General features: G+C 37.3%; 1 protein-coding gene across 2 annotated transcripts in view; it reads left to right on the top strand.

Moving 5' to 3' along the window:
* LOC109087834 (ras GTPase-activating protein 4-like) overlaps positions 1-21,948 on the top strand; it is a 35,231-nt gene that overhangs the window by 10,890 nt on the left and 2,393 nt on the right. For both annotated transcript variants that reach the window (XM_042724926.1, XM_042724927.1), the window contains 15 exons: positions 2,247-2,379; positions 3,653-3,734; positions 3,824-3,961; positions 10,174-10,265; positions 15,142-15,259; positions 15,840-15,993; positions 16,142-16,206; positions 17,228-17,340; positions 17,451-17,643; positions 18,523-18,660; positions 18,908-19,052; positions 19,290-19,462; positions 20,272-20,409; positions 20,581-20,716; positions 21,794-21,914. In XM_042724926.1, the coding sequence (XP_042580860.1) occupies positions 2,247-2,379; positions 3,653-3,734; positions 3,824-3,961; positions 10,174-10,265; positions 15,142-15,259; positions 15,840-15,993; positions 16,142-16,206; positions 17,228-17,340; positions 17,451-17,643; positions 18,523-18,660; positions 18,908-19,052; positions 19,290-19,462; positions 20,272-20,409; positions 20,581-20,716; positions 21,794-21,914 (1,939 nt within the window). The remainder of the gene's footprint in view (positions 1-2,246; positions 2,380-3,652; positions 3,735-3,823; positions 3,962-10,173; positions 10,266-15,141; positions 15,260-15,839; positions 15,994-16,141; positions 16,207-17,227; positions 17,341-17,450; positions 17,644-18,522; positions 18,661-18,907; positions 19,053-19,289; positions 19,463-20,271; positions 20,410-20,580; positions 20,717-21,793; positions 21,915-21,948) is intronic.

The raw sequence follows: 21,948 nt of genomic DNA, 5'->3' as shown, positions 1-21,948 counted from the left end.
CACAAAAACACTTAGCAAAATATTGTCTAAATATCATTATCAATAAAATAAAAAATACATTTTTTTGGGGGGGGGGGGTATTGCACACCCCTATCAACAAATGATATTCATGTCAAATTAAGTCTGTAATGTGGTTTTAATAAAGTATTGCCACCCAAAGCATTGTAGCAAGACCCCAGTAATGAACACTTCACACTAGCTGTACATACATACATTTAGTCTGCATGTGCAGATGAGGGAAGAATGCATGCTATTATAAAGGACTTTGGCTAGTGGCTCAGCATCTGTTTGAAGCAGAGACCTTGACTCTTTAAAGGTTGGCCCTGTGTGTGTGTGTGTAGGCAGGCCACTGTTTTTGAACATATTTATGAGGCAGACCTTTAACTGTCAGCCAATGTTTCCTATGCCAATGCATGAATACTATATGAGTAGAAAAATTGCTTCTAGAAAATAGCTGTTTAGTTAAATTTAGTTTACTTTAGCTTATTTTTCCTGGTTCTGTTCTTTACTTTAAAAAGATTGTTTGCGTACAAATTCGTCTGTATGAATGTCATGTTTTTATTGTTTAGTGGTTGGATGATTGAAGTGAAGAATGGACTATTTCAGGCTATTATAGTGATTTTGCATTCCATTTTCTTTTCAATTTATTTCTTTTGAGCAATACAGAGTAACAACAAATAGTATTTTCCTGGAATGCTTAAGGTCATCTCTCTCGCTCACTCTTTTTAATTCTTGCAGTTTTGTCTGGTATATTGAAGATACAAATTACATCTGAGCTTCAAACAAATATGTGAAATGTATGCATAATCAGAAGCTATAATGACGTTCAGTTCAACAGAATAAACTGAAAGCAGCAGAAACGTCATTTCCATTCAGCTAAATGGAACGATTTTCCTTGGCAGGCACAATTTCTTTTTGCGCTTCTCATCAGAGCAATAAAGGAAAATGGACCTTGACGAGTGATACACTGGAATACTAATTGAGAGGAAAACCTGCTTATCAGGCCACAGGAATAAACAAGCCTCATGTCCACATCAGGAAAGCCAAAAGATCTAGCCAGTGACCGAGTGGTTTGATGGTCCTTGAGTCAGTCTTTCAGTGAAATATATTAAACATGGCTGCTACCCTTGATTTCCTAAATACAGAAGTTTCCTAAAGTATGGAGCCCCACACATGACATGTGAAAAAATAGATATCATGGCCACAAATGAAGAATTAATTCCCATGACTAATTCGTGGCCATGTTTTATTAATTCAATCTCTTGTTTTAGTTCAATCATGGCCACGTTTCATTAATTTTTTTTCCACATTTTATTCCTTCAATTTAACAGAGTTAAAATTAACTTCAGTGAAGGAATAAATTTGTACAACATGGCTACTATTTACCTAAAACATGGAAAAGAATCATGGGGAAAGTATTTCTTGCATGCAAGGCTAAAGTGAAAAGATAAATAACACACATTTGTATTTTTTTTTTTTTTATTGATCAGACAACTGAAATTGCATTGACACAATGTGTACCTGTAGCTCAGTCATTAAAGCATAAAAGTCACTTTGGATTAAGTAATTTAAATGCCTATACCACAAAGAAAGTTAGTAGTTACTTTTATGATTATTATATACCAACATTAGGTGGACTTGTGGAAAAGAAATGAATATGCAGTATGGCTTGTTTTATACATTATAGTCAATTGTATACATATTTCTACACACATTTTATTTAAGTAATTATTCACTACATCCCTTCCCTTTCACTAAAACTCTGAAATGTACATCCTTGTATGTTACATGACTGATTGTGACAGTTTGAATATGCTGAATTAAGAATGAGATTGGAGAGCACATTTAATCAACAGCTAACATGTCAGTAAATACCCTTTGGTCTTCCATAAGCTTATTCTGTAGACTACAGCAAGGCCATTAATTCTATTACCCTAAGCCTCTTAAAGCCAGAGATACTGAGGAGGGGCATGATATATTACATTTATTCCAACTGTAGGCCTACATGCGTATGTTTACTGACTTTCTCATCAGGTCATATGGGTGTGTTTGCAGGTATACAGTAATGTTTTGGAGCAATAGAAGCCATAATAATACTGCTCCTGTATCATTATGGCACTGTGAACTAGATCGCTTTAGGGTCCTTGAACTTACCATGACTTGATTGCCTGCTAAATGATTCATATCACCGTCAATGACAGATATATGAATTCTCCGTTTTCATATTCTTTTCATTTTTTGTTTAGGTGTAGATGGATGGATGAACCTAACAGAGATTGACCCAGATGAGGAGGTGCAAGGGGAGATTCACCTCCAGATTTCGGTGCTGGGAGATGGAGATATTCCACGAAAACTGTGCTGCCAAGTCCTAGAGGCAAGGTGAGGAACTGTGAGGAGCAGCAAATGATTTGTGGCAGAAACTTGTTATTTGTTTGTTTTCGTGCATCTCTAATGATTGGTATATCCATTTTATAAATCGATGGACAGGAATTGTAAAGTATATAACAGTTCTGGTTCTGATTCCTTTATGCAGTTCCAGTTCCTTAATGATTGCATTTACAATTATTTTAGTACAATTCTTTTAGTTATTTTGGATGTGAAAAAGAAATATTTAGAATGCAAAAAAAAAAAAAAAACCTAACTAGTAGATGAACTTTGTAGTGTTTAAAAAAAACAAACATTTATTAATCTTAGTTAATGTTAATTTTTACATTTACTAATACATTTTTAAATCAAAATTTGTATCTGTTAACATTAGTTAATAAGTTAATTTTATTAACTAACATTAACAAAGGTTAATAAACGCTGTAAAAATATATTTTGGCATAATTAGTTCATAACTAATGCTTTAACTAAAGTAAACAAATAAGACCTTATTATAAAGTGTCACTATTTACTTGTTAAGGCTTTCAGGCAGGATAAATGCAATACAACAATTGGCCTTAACTATATATTAAAATATATAAACAGTACAAAATCAACACAAAATACAAGTTCAAATACTATGCTGACAAAATGTTAATGCTGTTGAATAGAAAACTCTTTTGTTTTATTTTAGGGCAGTATTTTTCGTGGTGGTCACACTTTATTTTAAGGTCCAGTTCATGCCATTAACAAACAATTAACTATGACTTTTGCCTCAATAAACTCAAAATTTGCTGTTTATTAATTAGTAAGATAGTTGTTAAATTTAGGTATTGGGTAGGATTAGAATATGGTCATGCAGGATATGTGCTTTATAAGCACTAATAAACAGCCAATATGTTAATAATAGGCATGCCAATAGTGAAAATTGGTCCATATACTAAAGTGTTCCCTTAGTATTTTATTTTAATAGTGTTTCATCTGCATCAGTGAAAGAATGCAAGCCATTTAGCATGGCTAGTGCCACAAAAACCCTGAATTTTAGTGCCAAAGGTATGCTTGTCTGAATTAAACCGTGTGAAAAATGGAACAAGATACTCTAGCATACACATTTGATGTGTAAATACTATTTAGGCAATGTATTTAAAAGAATTTGAATCAAAAACAAAATAACATCTCAGTGTGTGTGAATCAGGCATTCATTCAATGGGGATTCAGAGATTTTATCTTCATAGGCTACATTTGGATTTGCGTCTAATTGCTTTATGTATTTCGGCTTTGTTTCTAGAGATCTTGCAAAAAAGGATCGCAATGGGGCTTCTGATCCTTTTGTCAGAGTGAGATACAATGGCAAAACGTATGAGAGTGCGGTAAGGATGTGTCTGTATATTTCTGATTTCATCTGCCACACTTAGATCTGTCTGTCTGTTACTGATTACCATGACCCTGCTTCCTCCAGGTGGTTAAAAAGTCCTGTTACCCACGGTGGAATGAGAGTTTTGAGTTTGAGCTGGATGAGACGCTTTCTGACACTGGGCTTTTGAGTGTGGAGGTGTGGGACTGGGATCTGGTCAGCAGAAACGACTTTCTGGGAAAGGTGACTGTACAGACATTTTCTTGAGCATTTAGAAATTTGGTTTAGAGGATTTCCTGGTTTAGAGGATTTCCTTTCTAAAGCTGAACTTTGTCTTAGTTTAAAATGAATCACAAAGCATTTAATTTGTACAACATTGCGTGTTTAAAATATAAACTGTCATTATTTTTCCACCCTCATATTGTTCAAAATAAGTGTGCTCTACTTTCCGTGGATTACAAAAGTATAACGTTTAAATGGTCATGCAGCTCTTTTCCATTCAATGACAGTTAATAGTCCAAAAAAAAAAAAAAAAAAACCCAGAAGAAAACATATATCATGCACTATATTCCAAGTTTTTTTTTTTTTTATTTTGTTTATTTATATATAATATAGGCTACTTTAAATGGTGGAGCACTGCACATGATTTGTGTGTGGGAGGAAACAATTGGGAATGAGGAAACAAATTATTAAAACATGGCCATGAATTAATAGGTTGTGGGAATGTTCTTAATTCATGGCCACGGTATTCATTTTTTCTTCCACATGTCATGTTCGTGGCTCAATACAAATAGACCTACACTGAAAAAAAAATGGTTTTGGGTCATTTCCGTTTGCCCTCTTTATATTTAGAACAACAACTTAAATGAAATAAGCAAACAGTTAAACAATGTAATAAGATTTAAATTACTTTATTAAAGTAATGTAATTACATTTGATTACATTTGATTACTTTTTGATTTTTTTCTGCATTTCTAATGAATGTTTTCAACTGTTAGACATTTAAAACAGGCAGGGTTAACCATACACTAGGACTCAACACTGATTACTGTCAGATATCTCAAAATCCTTCATCACTCGAATTAAAGTGCCCCTATTATGGGTTATGAAAGGTTCATATTTTGGTTTTGGGAGTCCCCAACAATAGGTTGACATGCATTCAAGGTCAAAAAACACTTTCATTGTCTTATAATATGCATTTATTTTACTTATTTGCTCAACTGCTCCCAAACGATTTGCTCAACAATTAATTTTTCCAAACCCCTCCTTTGCATGACGCTAATCTGTGGTGATTGATTGATTTAATATCATCATGCTAGTAATGCCTGATAAAGCAGTGTTAGAGGTACTGCAGTGCTGCTTGTGTACAGCGTTACTAGGGAAACCGCTATTTTACTGCTTCAAAAGTGGCACCTAGTGGCAAAGGATGAATTAGCATTTTTATTCAGACAACGCGTTCAAGTTTTTTTCAGGTTGGCAATATGCTAATGTTTCATGTTGACGTCAACATAAAGTCTTGGGATTCGTTTTAAAAATGACTTCATAATTGACTCTTTCTTTTGAGAGACAATAACTTCTCGGGTACATTATGTAACCCTCGTTCCCTGAAGGAGGGAGTGGAGATTTCACGTCGGTGACTGATGAATTGGGAATCTCACTAGAGAGACCAATCTACTTCAAGTATAAACTAAACGAGCCAATGCACATTGGCATGCATTGCACTGCATACTCAGGTTTTTGCTGGGGAGCCGAGCCGGTGACCCGGCTGCTCAGCAGTGGTACAGCAGCCATGGTGACGGGACATGACGTCTCCGTTCCCTCCTTCAGGGAACGAGGGTTACAATAAGTAACCGAGACATTCCCTTTTAGTCGGTCACTTTCGATGTCACGTCGGTGACCGACAAATTGGGAATCACTACCAAAGCGCCATGGATGCTGCAACTTCTAGTGTCCAGTGCGAGCCTCCTGTGCCCCCTTTTCAGTGTAGGCCGGGGCTCGCAAAAAGAAGGCCAGTCAATGTTGTCGTAGCACTACCCACTCAGTGAGATTGGATAACACTGGGAAAACGTACCTGTTCCACTTGGATCAGGAACGTTGCAGAAGCCCCATTCTTCCCAAAGTATGTTTCGGAAGCACTTACACACATGAACAACCATTTAGGTGCATATGGAAGATTAAAGGTGGAAGGTTCTCATATGAAGCAGCCCCAGCGGCGTAACTACCGCTGCAGCTGCCATATGCCCCAGGAGCCTGTTTCAGTGGGACTTCTGTCCTGCCCTTGAACATATTCAGGCAGTTCAACACCAACTGAGCACGTTCCTGCATAAGGCGTGCTGTCTATTCGACCAAATCCAACTCCATACCAAGAAAAGTGATCTCTGCATCCGGGAGAGTTCGCTCTTTTCCCAGTTGACCCAAAGGCCCAACAGGCAGAGGTCAGAGAGCACCAAGTCCCTGTGTTCGCACAACTTATCGAGTCATTGAGGTAGTTGAGATCACGAATGCCCTGTTCTCTCAGGGGAACGAGGACCGCCTCCGCAACTTTAGTAAAGACACGGGGTGACAGGGACTTGTACTGGAATACTTGTCCCTCGAACGTGAACCGCAGGAATGGCCTGTGTCACAGAAGGATCAAAACATGAAGTACGCATCCTTCAGGTCGATTACTGCAAACCAATCTCGGGGAACGGATGCACCCGAAGATGCGCTTCTGCATAAAGATCTTGAACGGAAGCTTGTGAAGGGCTCAGTTCAAGAAGTTGAGATCCAAGATTGGTCTTAACCCACCGCCTTTCTTGGGTACGATAAAGTAAGGGTAAAACCCCATCTTCAACCCTGTAAAACCCTGTCTTTATATCGGTTGGAGGGTCCGGCTCTATCGCATCCTTCGCCAGTAGGACTGCAATCTCTCCACGCAGGACAGAGGCATCTGCCGCCTTCACTGAAGTGAAGTGGATGCCACTGAACTTGGGAGGGCGCTGGGCGAACTGAAACGCATAGCTGAGTCTGATGGTCTGAAGGAGCCAACGAGACAGACTGGGGAGCGCTAGCCAAGCTCCCAGATACCGTATGAGTGGCACCAACAGAACCACCGACGTACCCACAGTGGGGCAGCTTGGGGGATTGCAGGGACCTGGCCCGGGCATCTCGTTGCCGGTCCGAAGCGGGGTCAGTGTATGTGCAACACTTACCTGCATTTGGGCAGAGGGTGCGTGAGTAGTATGTTTGATCGCACTCTCGAACCGCCCACAGCTCTTCACTGGCGAGAGAAGAGGGTGAGTGTGATCCAGGAGTGGCACGTCCACAACTCCCTGTTCCCTCTGGGGACCCAGAGATAGAAGAAACTGCTCTTTTGTCAAGGTTTTGGGTACCACTGATTGTGAAGTCATTGGTGGGGAAAAACGAATCAAAATATTCTCTGCCCAGCCCTCCTCTGGGGGAGGGAGGGAGTGGTGCATTCACCATCTCCCAAAGAACAGCTCCCTCCATCTCTGGGTCGCTCGTCTCAGGGCCTCTTGCTCTTCTGCTTGCCACCAGGTTTGGCAGGGGCCTGGACGGGCGGGGGAGGCTGCCCTGCGGCCGGCTCCACGGTGCTGCTTTGCTGGAGGCTGCTGCACTTGCTGCACGGGAGCGGGGGTGTTGGCAGGGGGCCGCTCTCTGCGATGAGTAGACAGAGGCGCTGCCGCCGACGGCCAGGTGGAGGCAGCAGCTGCACGCTGGGGTAGGATGTGTTTGATGGCCTCTGTCTGCTTCTGCGTGGCGACTGCTGGGTGAAGTTCTCCACTGCGTCACTGAAGAGACCAGTCTGGGACACATGGGTATTTTGGAACCGCATCGTAACTGCAGACTGGATTATTGAAAATGCACATTCATTCTCTGCCAGTAGGAGGTGCTTTTGGAATGTCAGAAATATAGTGGTTTCCCCGGTAATGGCTGTAAACAGTCCCAGACTAAAATGCATGTTTGGGCTGTCTCAACTGAAAATATCTTGCTCTGAAATATCTTAAAAATCTTATTTCTGTGTCAAGATGCACACCTGTAACATTTTCTTCTAAGGCATTTTTGTAAAAGTTGCTTAAATATCTAAATTTAACTAAGGCATAGTCCTGGCTTAAGCTAAGACCCGTTTGTGAAACTGGGCCTTCAAGTTTTCAATCTAATCAACATGGGCATGGACAAATATGGATGCTTTATGTAATATGTTTATTATTAGTGAAACCATAGTTAACAGAGCATGAAGAGTAGACATGTTTCATAGGTCATAGATGTTTTTCAAAGAACTTGTTCATGTCTATTAGACACATGAAAAAAAAAACCATAGAAATACTAAGTTCCTATTACTTCTCTTTTTTTGCACTGAGCAATTCACTTACACAAACCTGTTTGCATTTTCGCACGACGGGGCAGCTCACTTCTTCTGAACATGCAAAATGTACATTTATTATTTATTATTGCATTTGTTTGCCTCTCTGTGCCACATACTGTATTTTGACGCAGCTAAATTTTCAAAATGGTTTTCATTTATATATTTTACTGTTTCGTTTGTCAGACAATGGGACAAGAAGCACGTTCAACTCAGAGACGCAGATGATTGTCGTGGTAATAAACACCATAAAACAGCAACCGTTCGCATGTCCGCGCTTAATACGCATCTCGTATATGAAAAGCATTTTAGGGGGCCCTTGGTTTCTGGGGGCCCAAGGCAGTCGCCTACCTTTGCCTAATGGGTAAGTCCGCCCCTGGTGGTGAGGGAGGATGAGCCACTGAGGCAGTTTCTGGCAGTGAAAGGTGCCGTCCACGACCCAGTGAGTTCATCATGCACCTCCGGAAAGAAAGGAACTGGGATGGAGCCCTAAGAACCAGCATGAGCCACCCCAAGAAACCAATTGTCCAGCCTTGAGGGTTCGGGACGCGTGGAAGTTTCCACTCGAGCCCAACCCTCTCGGCGGCCTGGGCAAGCATAGCCACCATTTGCGGACCCATATCCAGAAGGTGGCAGTGCTGCCGGATCATCATCTCCAGAAAGGTCTGGCTCACCCTCCGATGCAGCGATTGATATCCGATCGTCTGGGGGAGTACCAAAGGATACAAGTGGTACCCCATGAGAGGGTCCAGCCTGTTCCCTGGGCAGCTCCACTGGCTGCGAAGTGTCAGTGGAAGGAGGAGCCCTCACAGGTTGGTCCCTCAGAGTGGAATTCCTCACTGTCACCATAAGACCAGTCCGGCAACGCCCAGACACACGAGGCAGCGATCGTGACCATCACCCGGCACCAGGTAATGACCACATCCAGAAACGCATGGGTGGAAAGGCATCTTTAGACATCCACCCGTGAATGCTGAAGTACACAGGGGAGATGGCTGCCTGCAACACGAACAAGGGGGAAGTGCAGCCTGATGTGTGCAACCCACTCGACACGGGAAGAACCACCGCCGCTGAAGAGCCGCATTGCCAGCACCAGAGATTCTCAAGAGCGTGCTGAATCCGTTGAGTTTCTTCTCCACAAAGCAGTAATCAGGAGCAGAACGAAACAACTGCTTGGCTCCGAAGCGAAAAGCTGAGTATGCGGTGCATCTGCTGCCTATTTATACTCACGCTGCAATCATTGGCAGCTGGATGCAATCATTGCATGCCAATGTGCATTGGCTCATTTAGTTTACACTCAAAGTAGATTGGTCTCTCTAGCGAGATTCCCAATTCGTTGGTCACCGACATGACGTCAAAAGTTTCAGACTGTGAGGGAACTTTGTACATGGTCCACTTTAAGATTTAAAACTTTGCAGGATGTTTTCATTCACTTACAGCTGTGTTGCACCTGCATGAAAGGTAATTTAAAAAAAATCCATAATAGGGGCACTTTAAGATTATAAAAATGTTATTTTAAAGCTCAGCCACCAAAAAATTACTATGATACTGTTTTTGAAATCAAATCTTTGCATAGCTTGAGGGGAAACGCTGGTATCTAAAAATGCTTTGGAAAAACAGATAATCTTAAAAAATAAAGCATATACACAAACCCAAATAGTAAATAAAACATTTAGCCTTTCGAACAAGCATGTGTCCTTTTCTGTTTCCTACACTCCTGAAACATTGGTGTCATATAATTTAGAGCAGTCAATGCAATTTGGGAAAGAAATCTGTATGTGTGTGAAAAATATTCAGATGTAAACCCCTTTGTAATCGTTAACATTTTCATAATAAATTATGAATAATACATTTATGATGTAATTCAGTTACGTAATAGCTGGTTACTAATTGCACTATAGTGCAAGTCCTGAATTTACCTAAACAACTAAAGCATAGTTAAAGTTTCATAACATTGCGTTTGTGCCTCTGTTTGACAGATTTTCACTGTGACATTGCCTTTGTCACCCAATAATAAGTGTTCCAATTGCTGTGCATAGCTTTTGTTGCTTTTGCAGCTAATTATCACATCAATTGATGTGTTTTCCTTCAGGTCCTGTTCAACATCAACAAGCTTCAGTCTGCCCAGCAAGAGGAGGGCTGGTTTCGCTTGGGGCCTGACAAATCCAAACACAGTGAATATGAGTGAGTGTATTTGGAATTGTGGCAAATATACACACCGCCTAAGCAAACCTTGAACTTTGGTTGCCACAGCAACAAATATTCACCTTTAACGGTTGCCTGTGGCAGAGCACATTAAGCAATTGGCAGAAGGACAATAAAATATAATGGATAACAAAACTATACTTTCGTGCAAAAAAAAAAAAAAAGTGCAACTTCCCTGGGAATTTGTCTGAGCTAACATTGGAGGATTGTTAGGCACTCTTCTCTCAGGCTTTCGCAGTGTTACGCTTGTGTGTTCTGGTCCATGTGTTGACAGGAAGTACTAATCCTTTCCCTGGCTAAATCCTGGGATTTTTTTCTGTTCGTTTGCTCTATCTCCCCCTCCACCCATCCCTCCTCTCCTCCCGTAAGAGATCATTTGGCCACGTGGATTGACAGTGGGGATTATATCTCAAGCTGGCACAGGAGGAGTGGGATGGAAAGGCTTATGTAAAAACTCCAGTAAGGGGGATTCGGTTGGGTGGTGATAAAAGCTATGTGTCATCTGAGAGCTTGTGTGAGTTTGTGGGTAGATTAAGAGAGAGAGTGTTTTTGGGGACACAGCGTGTCAGTGTGACAGACTTGTGTCCACATGGGCAAAGGAGTCATTGACATTCATTCATTCGTTTATTTATTCATTCACTTGACATGATTGTGCTGAAGAACTTAATGTCTAAATCCTTCTGCGAGTCACGTAGTTCAAGCTCCACTTATACATGGATAAATGGATCAGGCTTGAGCACCTTTACACAATGTTTGTAGACAAGGTGTAATATTATGTAAATGTCGGTAGTAGATAAGGGCATTTGAGTGTCATATGTAGACTTTTTTTATTATTAAAAATGTTGAACCATATATATCTTCTTAAAGGCCAAGGGATTGTATTTAGAATGTACATGGACTTTATATCCATGATTTCAGGATTAACCTGCATGTTCCATTGAGATTGGCTCACAGTTTGACTTTATTGTCCTTAAGCTGGGGGGTCCTAGAGATAAAAAAATAATAGGAGTATTTCCTGAATTAAAAATGAAAATGAAAATTCTTTCATCCTTTACTCACTATCATGTTGACTTTCTTTCTTCTGTCGAACTCAAGAGAAGTTAGAATGTTGGTAATCAAATACTTTCAGTTCCTGAAATTGTTTGGTTAACTTCTGTTAACTTCTTTTATTCATTTCAAACACTTGTAAATTGATATTCTGACCTAATATAAACCTATTTGGCAGATATTATTGAAACACTGACCCAAAACTAATGTAACATTTTCATAGACTTTTGAAACAACTTCATATAAACCTTAGCCTTTAAATTTTGGAGTCTTTGTGTTTTAATATGATACTTCAATCTTAAGTTTTTCAAGCTATTAAAAGGGCCTTGGGCCCTTATAATAATTAGTTTTTACTAATGGATGTTAATCTACACCACTGTTTAAATTAAAAGTTTGGGGTTGGTACGATTATTTTAATGTTTTTGAAAGACATTTCTAATGCTCAACAAGGCTGCATTTATTTGACCAAAATACATTAAAAACAGTAATATTGTGAAATAATATTACAATTTCAAAATTCTTTTCTGTTTTATTTTAATGTATATTATTCCTGTGATTTCAAAGCCAAATTTTTTTTGCATCATTTCTCCAGTCTTCAGTGTCACATGATCCTCCAGAACTCATTATAATGTGCTGATTTGCTGCTCAAGAAACATTTCTTATTGGTATCAGTTGTGCAGTTATACAATTTAAAGCATCTTTGCCGAATAAAAGAATTCAACTCTTCAAAAAAAAAAAACACGCCTCAGTAAGACCAATATTTTAATAGTAATTTATGTTTGTAAACTTTACACTATTTAATATAGAAGACTCAAGAACATTGAAATGACTGCTGTAATATTAAATTGATATCAACAGTTCCTTGGTAAACCAAAAAGCTGGTTTTAAACATCGGTATACTTTAAGAATGTTAAACTTTATTATAAAATATGTTACCACAATTTTTTTTTTTTTAAATTGGCAGATTTAGACTGCTTGAATATTCTGATGTCGTCTGTTCCTGCTAAACAGTTTTAACTTTTTTCTACTCTGACCAGATTTAAAAAAAACAAGATGGGAATTAAAATGTCACAGCCAATCCTGAACAAAGGATTATTTGACTGTAGGTTTGTTTTTGTTTTTTGCCCACATGCATTAACAAAAAAAAAAGCATTGTTTGATTGTTTGATAATCATCATGGCCCTATATATATTTGCATCATCTAAGATATTGTTATTAACTTATTTTTATATAACTTCATGCTTCGTTAGGATGTCCCTGATGTTATTTGTGATTTTTCTTTAGGATGTTTTTTTGTGTTTTTTTTTTTTTTTTTTTTTTTTTTTTTTTTACTCATTCTGATGTCATCCTGATGAAAAGTTTCCCATTAAGCTCCTATAATCTCTGGCTCCCCTTGGGTGATCCGCTCTCATCTCAGTGAACAAATCAAGCTGTTGTTGTTTTTGTTTATTTTCTCTTTCTTCTCTTTTCACTCCCTCACCGTCTTCTTCCTGATTGGATTTTTGACGGCCTACCATCTGTTGCCTGCTGTTCAGTGACTGGCGGTTATGGCGCCACTTGCCACACACACACATACTCTCTTCCAATTCCCACCTTCCCTTGAGTATTACCCATCTTTACAGTGAGAGAGCGTGTGGTGTGATTGGAGTGACTGCATGTGCAAGTTAAAAAAATATGAATGCTATTTGGAAAAAACAAAGCTTTAAGAGCATCATATAATGACAAATCTAGTTTTCTTTTTAATCTTTCGAAAAAATAAATAAAAAATAAGAGGAAATGTTGGGTAATTCCACTCCATTTTTAATAGTTTGTGTGCCACATTTCAGTGTAGAGTGTTTTATGAATCAATGTGATAAAAGCAGTTTACCCAAATTGAAAATACTATGGGAATTCCCATCAAATAATTACAGAAAAGTTATTTTTGGGTGAACTATCCCTTTAAAGGTAAACCATTATTTTAAAGCTTGAGTAATTTGCTTATTCATTATAGCAGTATCTTGATTTAATGGGGCTGGGATTAATTTCATCCCAAGAGGAGACTATAACAGATTGGATCTTTTTAGACCCCTTTCTCCAGGGCTTCCAGTCCCTTCTTGTACCTTGGACCCTTTGCCAATTAAGCAGGTGCAACTCTTGCAAACTTCCTTGTGGTTTGTGAGTTCTACATGTAGAGCAACCAAAGAGAAAATAGGTCACAATACTATTTACACTATAAAAACACTAATTCAAAATAGTTAACTGTGGTTAAGTAAACACAGCATCAGTTTCTGCTTGTTTGGTGTGAAAACAAAGTGCTGATGCTCAGCAGACTGAAACCTTGTGTGCTGTGCAGAGGCAGTATATTAAGTCATCACAGGCCTATAAAAATGTTCAAAAATGTAGACAACTTAAAAGGATAGTTCACCCAAAAATTTATATTTACATTTTTGGATGAACTATCTCTTTAATTATGGCACTGGTTATATGAAATAACTTCTTAATGCAGCATAGAAAATAATTCCAAAGAATTGAATTATTTGAATTTAGTAATAAACTTAATATTACCTTTTATTGCAAAATCAATGCTATTAATAATTGTTTAAATAAATATATTAGTAGTAGTATTCATAAAATATTTAGTTCAGTCATGAGGCTCTAGACGGTGCAGGCTCATAGGTCATGCACAAGCAATGTGACAGCAATTACATTATTTACTACATGGCACAAGCTGATTGGCCTTTGCTTATTAAGCAGCCAGTGAGATTCCTTATTCAACATTTTAATAGTCTTGTCCAGTATTCACTGTAAGCTGGTCCTGCAGTGCATCAAAGTTTCTCTGAAACCCTCCACCTCCCCTAGCTCCACCTGTCTAGATCTGCTATGGGATTTATAAATGCCTATTCATGCAGCAGCAAATTTTACATTTTCACAGCAGCATGTCTGTGCATCTGTTGGCACTAGCAAGTCCGTTTGCTCTACAGCAGTGTGTGTAGCAGAATTATACATTAACATGCTAAAACTTGTTGTTGTCATGGGTGAAATATATTAATACTACTCCAAAATCAATTCAATATAAATTCAAAACAGATTATTTTCCTGTTACCTAATATTTTTGTGAACTCTGCATGTTAGAATGTTTCACCATTACCTCATCATCATTATTTTAAAGTCAAAGACTTTTGAAATTAAATGAGACTCATGTCTTCCCTGTGGAGTGTTTTTAGTGTGGTTTGCCTTGTTCTGCTTATAAAGTGTTTCAAAATGGTCATTTATGAGTTTTTATGGTGATTTGGAGGCCACCTACGTGGGCAGTAGGTTTGCAAGCTTGTTTTGAGGATTGTGCGACTGCGGTCAGCATAAACCGAGTGCCATTTTTACTTTAATGTGAAACATACATTTCTAAAGCCAACTTGTCTTCAAATGCTTGCCGCAATATTGTGTTTTTCAGTTGGGCTGCCACGGTGTCCTCATTTTCTGTTCCATCATGACAGAGCTAGAAAACACAGCCACCCACATTCACAGTAATAACATTTACTGTTTGGCTTTTTTATGTATCACTGAACAAAGCAGTGTCCTTAATGGAGTCATTCTGGGTAATATTGTTTGTCTGCCATGCTGAGTTTTAGTTCCGGGAAAGGTTTCACTGTGTTTTTTCATTATGAGTCAGCCCTCACAGAATGTTTTCTTAGGTGAAACTAAAGGTTAATTATATTTTTCACTGTTTTTTTCATCAATCAAACATAAAAATCACATTTTAATCCAAAAAGAGAAGAAGCTTTATGTCAGTAACATAATTTGGTATTTCTGTGATTCTCTCATTCTCTCCTAGAGGAACTCTGGGTTCTCTGCGTCTGCAGCTACGGCTTCGAGATGAGGTTGTGTTGCCATCCAGCCATTACAAGCCACTCACAGAGCTACTCAGCCAGTCGGTCGGCTCTCAGCTCAACGTGAGTCTGATGCCATTTGGACTGAACCTTATCTCAGGGAATATGCCTGTGCATTATCTCTTAAATTCACATGGCATATTCCTCATAACAAGATAACAAGACATCATTTGGTGTATGGATTGCGAAATGTGGCACTCGTTGTTATCTGATCTCATTTGTATGCATGTGATGTATACTTTATTCGTGCCTGCTCATGTTAAAGGGACAGGTCACCCAAAAATTCTCACATCATTTACTCACACTTACAGTATGTTGTTCCGAACTTCAATGGCTTTCTTCTTTCTGTGGAACACAGAAGGAAATCTATTTCTGTGTTATGTCTCATTTCTGCACCTTTTGTGTCCCAAAGTCACATGGGATTTGAACAACATGATGGTGAGGAAAGGGCCACTGAATTGTCTTTTTTGAGCTGTACTGTCCCTTTAAAATGTTGCACAGTAAAACAAGCAATCAAGTAAGCATGTAAGCAATTTTGTAGTTTATGGGTTATGGTTTTAGCTCACAGCGTTGCATTGTGTATATCTTAAGTTAATTTTAAGCATAACCTCATTTGTGACTGAAATGACTGTGTTAATTGTAGGGCAACTGGCCTGATTTCATCATGCTGATTGATGAGACCACTACAGCAGAGAGCAGACAGGAAGTAGCTAATAATCTAGTGAAGCTGTTTTTGGGTCAAGGGCTTGTCAAGAAGTTTTTGGATGTTCTGTTCAAACTGGAGCTGGAAAAGACTAGTAAGCAAACGAACACGAAACATTTACATGTGAATTACCTGTTTATTTTAGTAGAACTCATACTGGTAAGGAGCTTTCTAAATCCTATGTGCACTGTCATGCTATTGATGCTATGATTTTTTTTGTTGTTGTTGTTTTTTTTTTTTAGCTGAACCCAACACACTATTTCGCAGTAATTCATTAGCATCCAAGTCTATGGAATCATTTTTGAAGGTAAATATGCTTATATAATATAATCCACGTGGCTTCTTAAACCATGGAAATCCTAGTTCAGTAGTTCAGTTTTTTTTTTAATTGTTGTGGTTTCACTATTATTATTAATATTAATTATTATAATTTTTGTTTATCAAACTGACCAAAACTAGTTCAACAAAAATATGAAATTCAACCAAAAATGTCACTGTCTAACATTTTAAAATTGTATTATACTTTTTATTTTCACAAATTGTGAATTTACAGTATACATACTTTTCAAATGTAGTTCAATGTTTGTGCTTTTGGAAATTAATCTTTACTTGAATTAGCGGCAGTTCGGCTTCAATTGCTTGAATGCATGCAACAACAAAATACAACATCAAACTCATTTTTGGCCTATATATAAAACATAGAATTTATTATTTAGAAAACAAATAAAAATACACCATGCTATAGGGCAGGCTATGCCTAAGTTTAAATAGGTATACAAAACTGGAAATACACTAAGTAAACATGTATAATATATAACCAATAAATGAGAAACGTAGAACGTTTATTAGCAAAACAAGAAAGCTTGGAGGCACGGGATACACCTTGATGTCAAAATAAATAATTGACACAAAGTAAAGTAAAAATCAGCAAACAATGTGGAACAAATTAAATAAGAAACGAATGTTTAAAAAAAAAACTTCCAAAATCACCTTAGATAAACGGCAGAAGTCAACATGCTTTTCAAAATCCAAAATATTGCCAAACAGGCGCTGGATAAATGAAATCTGGTCTGTGATGCGACTGTGTTCGGCACGCTGCATTGAGCAGACGCGTTCAGTTTTTAATTGTAGTGTATGTTTTTTTTACTGAACTAAATGATTTTTATTACTGCAAAAAAATCTAAACGATGGTGGGGGTCGGTGCTGCGGTGGGCAAGTGACGTAACATGGTGTTGTGGCTTAACACCGTCAACACTGTCTATAGCGGCAAGCATAGATTATATGCAATATTACACAAAGGCACCTTTGTGTTCATTCTCTCACGGCAGGTGGCTGGGATGCAATATCTGCACAGGCTTCTGGGCGCAATAATAAACCGAATCTTTGAAGAAAAGAAATATGTAGAATTGGACCCAAGTAAAGTAGAACTGAAAGAGGCAGGGTAAGAAAAAAAAAAAAAAAAAGATGACTCCTACTTCCATTTTGCGTTTTTATGGTTTGTAGAGGTCATTTACTTTTGATGAATTTTTCCTGGGTCTTTTGGTATTATAGGTGTGCAGGTTTGCACCGTCAGCAGACTGAGTCTGATATTATTCAGCAGAGCTCCAGCCTCCTGCAGTCGTACCTGTCTGAGCTTCTCACCTCCATCCTGCAGTCGGCCTCCTACTGCCCCCTGCTCATCTGCCAGGTTTTCCATCAACTCTACCTCAGAGTTCAGGAGCGCTTCCCTGACCCAGAGTACCGGGTCAGTCACATTCATTTTCATTTTCACATTTTCATTTGCTTAAATGTTCACCTGGAACCTAGTGTCTTGACAATTCACTAAAAATGTAAATATGTCCAAATTTCAGTTGATTTAGTTGCCCATTTTTTGCTTCAAAACTTCCATAGACCTACACTGATGACAGGCCTTAATAGAATATAATGCAGATTTATGGGTGGACTACTTTGACTATTTTGTACCTGTAACACAGTTCATAGTTCGTCATATATATATATATATATATATATATATATATATATATATATATATATATATATATATATTTAGACTGTAATGCCACACAAGCAAGAGTGCTTTTTTCTCAAATATCAACAAAATTACAAATGTAGTATTGCTTTTATAAGACAGTTCAATAAGCAAGTTAACATTCAGTGCCTTACATTTTTTACACAAAACTGTCTGTTTTTCCTCTATTTCACCAATAAAAATAGTTCCAAACAAAGCCATAGCTGATCCATGGCATGTCTCAGAGCAGCTCACGGCAGTTGCTTCGTTTCTGAATAAATGTGGCTGCTTTGAACGATCAGCTGAATTATTTAATGGCTCACTCATTAAGACAGTGACTTGCCATCACCTACTGGTGGTTTTAGTTTAAAATTTAAAAGAATCATTTCATTTTTAATTATTTCATATTTTTATACAAAATAGCATATTTTTACTATTAAACATGAATCATGAAATTGTAATAGCAGAATACCAGCCATGTAGTGTATAAATATTCTTATCTAATTTATTGAATAAATTAAAAGATTTGGCATGAAAGATCACACATACATTTAAAAAGGTAAAAAAAAAAAATATGAAGCTACTTTCATGAGCTGTTTGTATATGTTTCCTCAGAAGGTGAAGTTCATTGCTGTGACCAGCTTCCTGTGCCTGCGGTTCATCTCGCCTGCCATTATGTCTCCAAAACTATTTCACCTTCGAGAGAAACATGCTGATGCCCGTACCAGCCGCACACTTCTACTGCTTGCCAAAGTATGATTCTTTTACATATCTACTACATATCTACTGTAACATATCTACATAGCCTCGTTGTCCAGCTTTTATCAAGTTCAGATCCTTTCAGTTAGTGGAGGATACATGTTGCACTTACTTCTGCAATAACATCCACTATTTAGGTCACAGTATAGTCACAGATTATGACCTCAGAATATTCATAGAGCTCATTACAGTTAACATATTCCATCTTACGTCATTGTGACTGCCTCGTGTGTTTCCTCAGGCCGTGCAGACAATTGGGAATATGGACACTCTTGCATGCTGCTCTAAAGAGCCATGGATGGTCTGCTTGCAGCCAGCCATACAGCAAGGCATCACCCAACTCAAAGACTTCATCACTAAACTGGTCAGCTGCCATGAGTCAGAGGGTGAGCTGCGCTAAATTTGTCATTAGATGAAAAACTGAGTGGAGACTCATTCATACCTGTCATATCGGATCAATTTAGATAGTCAAGCTCCATTTTATTTTCTTGTTGGAGTTGCAGGTTTAATTGTGTAGTTCATCCAAAAATGAACAGACCCTTAAGAGATGGAGCTGATAGTCAAGACCCTAATTTGATTCACTTCTCTTGCTCTCTCTCTTGTTTGCTTTATTTTTAAAACAGATCTTGAGCTTCAGACACGAATGAGTCTCCAGTGTGGCACTATGGAGAAAGAAGGCTTCCTCTTCCTTCACAGGACCAAGGACAAGTGCATGCCCATGACATCACCCTTTAAGAAGTACTATGTCACACTCAGTAAAGACACTCTGTCATACTCGCGGACGCAACACTCTAAAGTGAGTAGCAAAAAATTCATTATTATTATGAGATCAACATTACTCCTTGCTCATAATGTTTTTTTTTTCATTACTTACAAATAACTTATGTATAAGTCTGATCGTAAAATAAATCTATTATAACAATTAAATATTATTTTATTATTACAATTTTTTAAACTATTACATTCTACACTACTAATATTTTACTGTATTTATGCTGTTATAGTTTTATTAATATTTTGAATGAGCATTTATTAGATTTTTCAAATGTTAGTTTCGTTTTAGTTTCCTTTTTAGTAATTGTGTTATGTGCTTTTGTCATTTTTTTTATTATTATTTCGTAAATATTACTATTTATATTTCATAAATTTTTGTTTCAGTTTTAGTTTTAGTTTAGATTTATTTCCGGTTTATTTATTTGCTTATTTCAGTGAGGTCCAAAGGCAATATTTCTAAATATTAATCAAATATAAATCTATATTTAATAAAACATAAATAGTAGATGAAAAACTGAATGGAAATTTAGTTTACTTCAGCTTTATTTCAATATCCTAAAATGTCTTCAATAGTTTGTTAACAATAATATTCATTCCAATATTATTTCAAAATATTTCATATGAATTTAATACAAATTAATAATGTCCCTCAAATATTCTGCATTATTTACATCACAACCAACAGTTTTTCAAATGTTAGTGTGCGTGGTTACAGTTGAGGAGCATACTTGATTTTTTTTTTTAAGTGGCCAAAAGTGTCTATAGAAACTCCCACATACAGTATACAGTATCTAAGATAAATTAAGCAGACTCCGGTCTCTGAATCTGCAGAAGAGCTCGTCTATTTCGCTGCCAAAGATCCGGGCGGTAGAGAAGGTGGAGGAGAAGTGCTTCGGCAGTGCCAACGTCATGCAGATCATCTCAAGTGAAGATTCTGGCCTGCAGGAGACCCTGTACCTCGACTGCAAAGTTAGTGTTGCACTAAATTCACAAATAAATGGCGGATGTGGCTATTCATTGACACTGACTCAGATATTTGTTTGTTGTTGGTGAGCTTATAAGAATGAGCCCTGAAAAATCTCAAAAGGGTTATTTGATGTCTCATTGTTTCATACTCTTTGTCTCTCTGTGTGGCTGTAGAGTGTAAATGAGTTGAATCACTGGCTGTCAGCTCTGAGGAAAGCCTGCAGTCACAACACAAACACTATGAGCTGCTATCATCCTGGCATCTATAAAGCAGACAGATGGAGCTGCTGCCATCAGAAGGAGAAATCAGGTACTGCAAATATTGATAACCAAACGTTTTTGGGGTTTGGTAAGATTGTTTTGCTCACCAAAAAATCTTTTATTGGATGATACATAAAGTAAAAAAGGTGATATTGTGAAGCATTAGTGATTACATTTTTTTTTTACATTTTAATATATTTTGAATTTGTAATATGTAAAGTATTCCTGTGATGGTGAAGCTGAATTTTTAGCACCTCTCAGTGTCTTCAGTGTCACATGATCCTTCAGAAATCATTCTTACATGCTGAGTTGATGCTCAAGAAACATTTCTTATTATTACCAATGTTGAAAAAAATTGTGCTGCTTAATATTTTTGTGGAAATTGTCATAGGTTTTATTTTATGATTCTCTGGTGATTAAAAAAAGTTTAAAAGAATAATATTTATTTGTAATGGAAAATTATATTACAAAAAAAAAAAAAATATATATATATATATATATATATATATATATTATATATATATATATATATATATATATATATATATATATATATATATATATATATATATATATATATAAATATATATAAAATTATAAAAGTGTCCCTGGACCACAAAACCAATCATAAGTATCATGGGTATATTTGTAGCAATAGCCAACAGTACATTGTATCGGTCAAAATGATTGATTTTTCTTTTATGCCAAAAATCATTAGGATATTAAGTAAAGATATTTTGTAAATTTCCTACCGTAATTATATTAAAACTTAATTTTTGACTAGTAATATGTATTGCTAAGAACTTCATTTGGACAACTTTAAAGGCTATTTTCTCAGTATTTAATTTTTTTGCACCCTCAGATTCCAGATTTTCAAAAAGTTGCATCTCAGCCAAATATTTCCCATTAGTCCTAACAAACCAGACATCAGTGGAAAGCCTATTTATTCAGCTTTCAGATGATGTATAAATCTCAATTTTGACAAATTGAAACTTATGACTGCTTTTGTGTTCCAAGGTCTTTACCATTACTTTTCATCAGTTTATTGTGTCCTTGTTGAATAAAAGTATATTTCATTAAAACAAAAACCCTGACTAAACCGCACCGATATGATCTTTGTTCATAGACTCAGGCTGTGATAAAACCAGGCATGGAGTGACCCTGCAGGAGTGGTATGACCCACTGGACCCAGATCTGGAGGCTCAGCTCATCTACCAACATCTGCGTAGTGTCCAGCAGGCCATGCGGTAATGTAGCATTAACATACTGGGCCTGTATACA

This window comes from Cyprinus carpio, chromosome B5 (genome assembly GCF_018340385.1).
Source record: "Cyprinus carpio isolate SPL01 chromosome B5, ASM1834038v1, whole genome shotgun sequence".
NCBI lineage: Eukaryota > Metazoa > Chordata > Actinopteri > Cypriniformes > Cyprinidae > Cyprinus > Cyprinus carpio.
The sequence above is the reverse complement of the archived record's forward strand: the minus strand, read 5'-3'. Positions and strand labels throughout refer to the sequence as shown.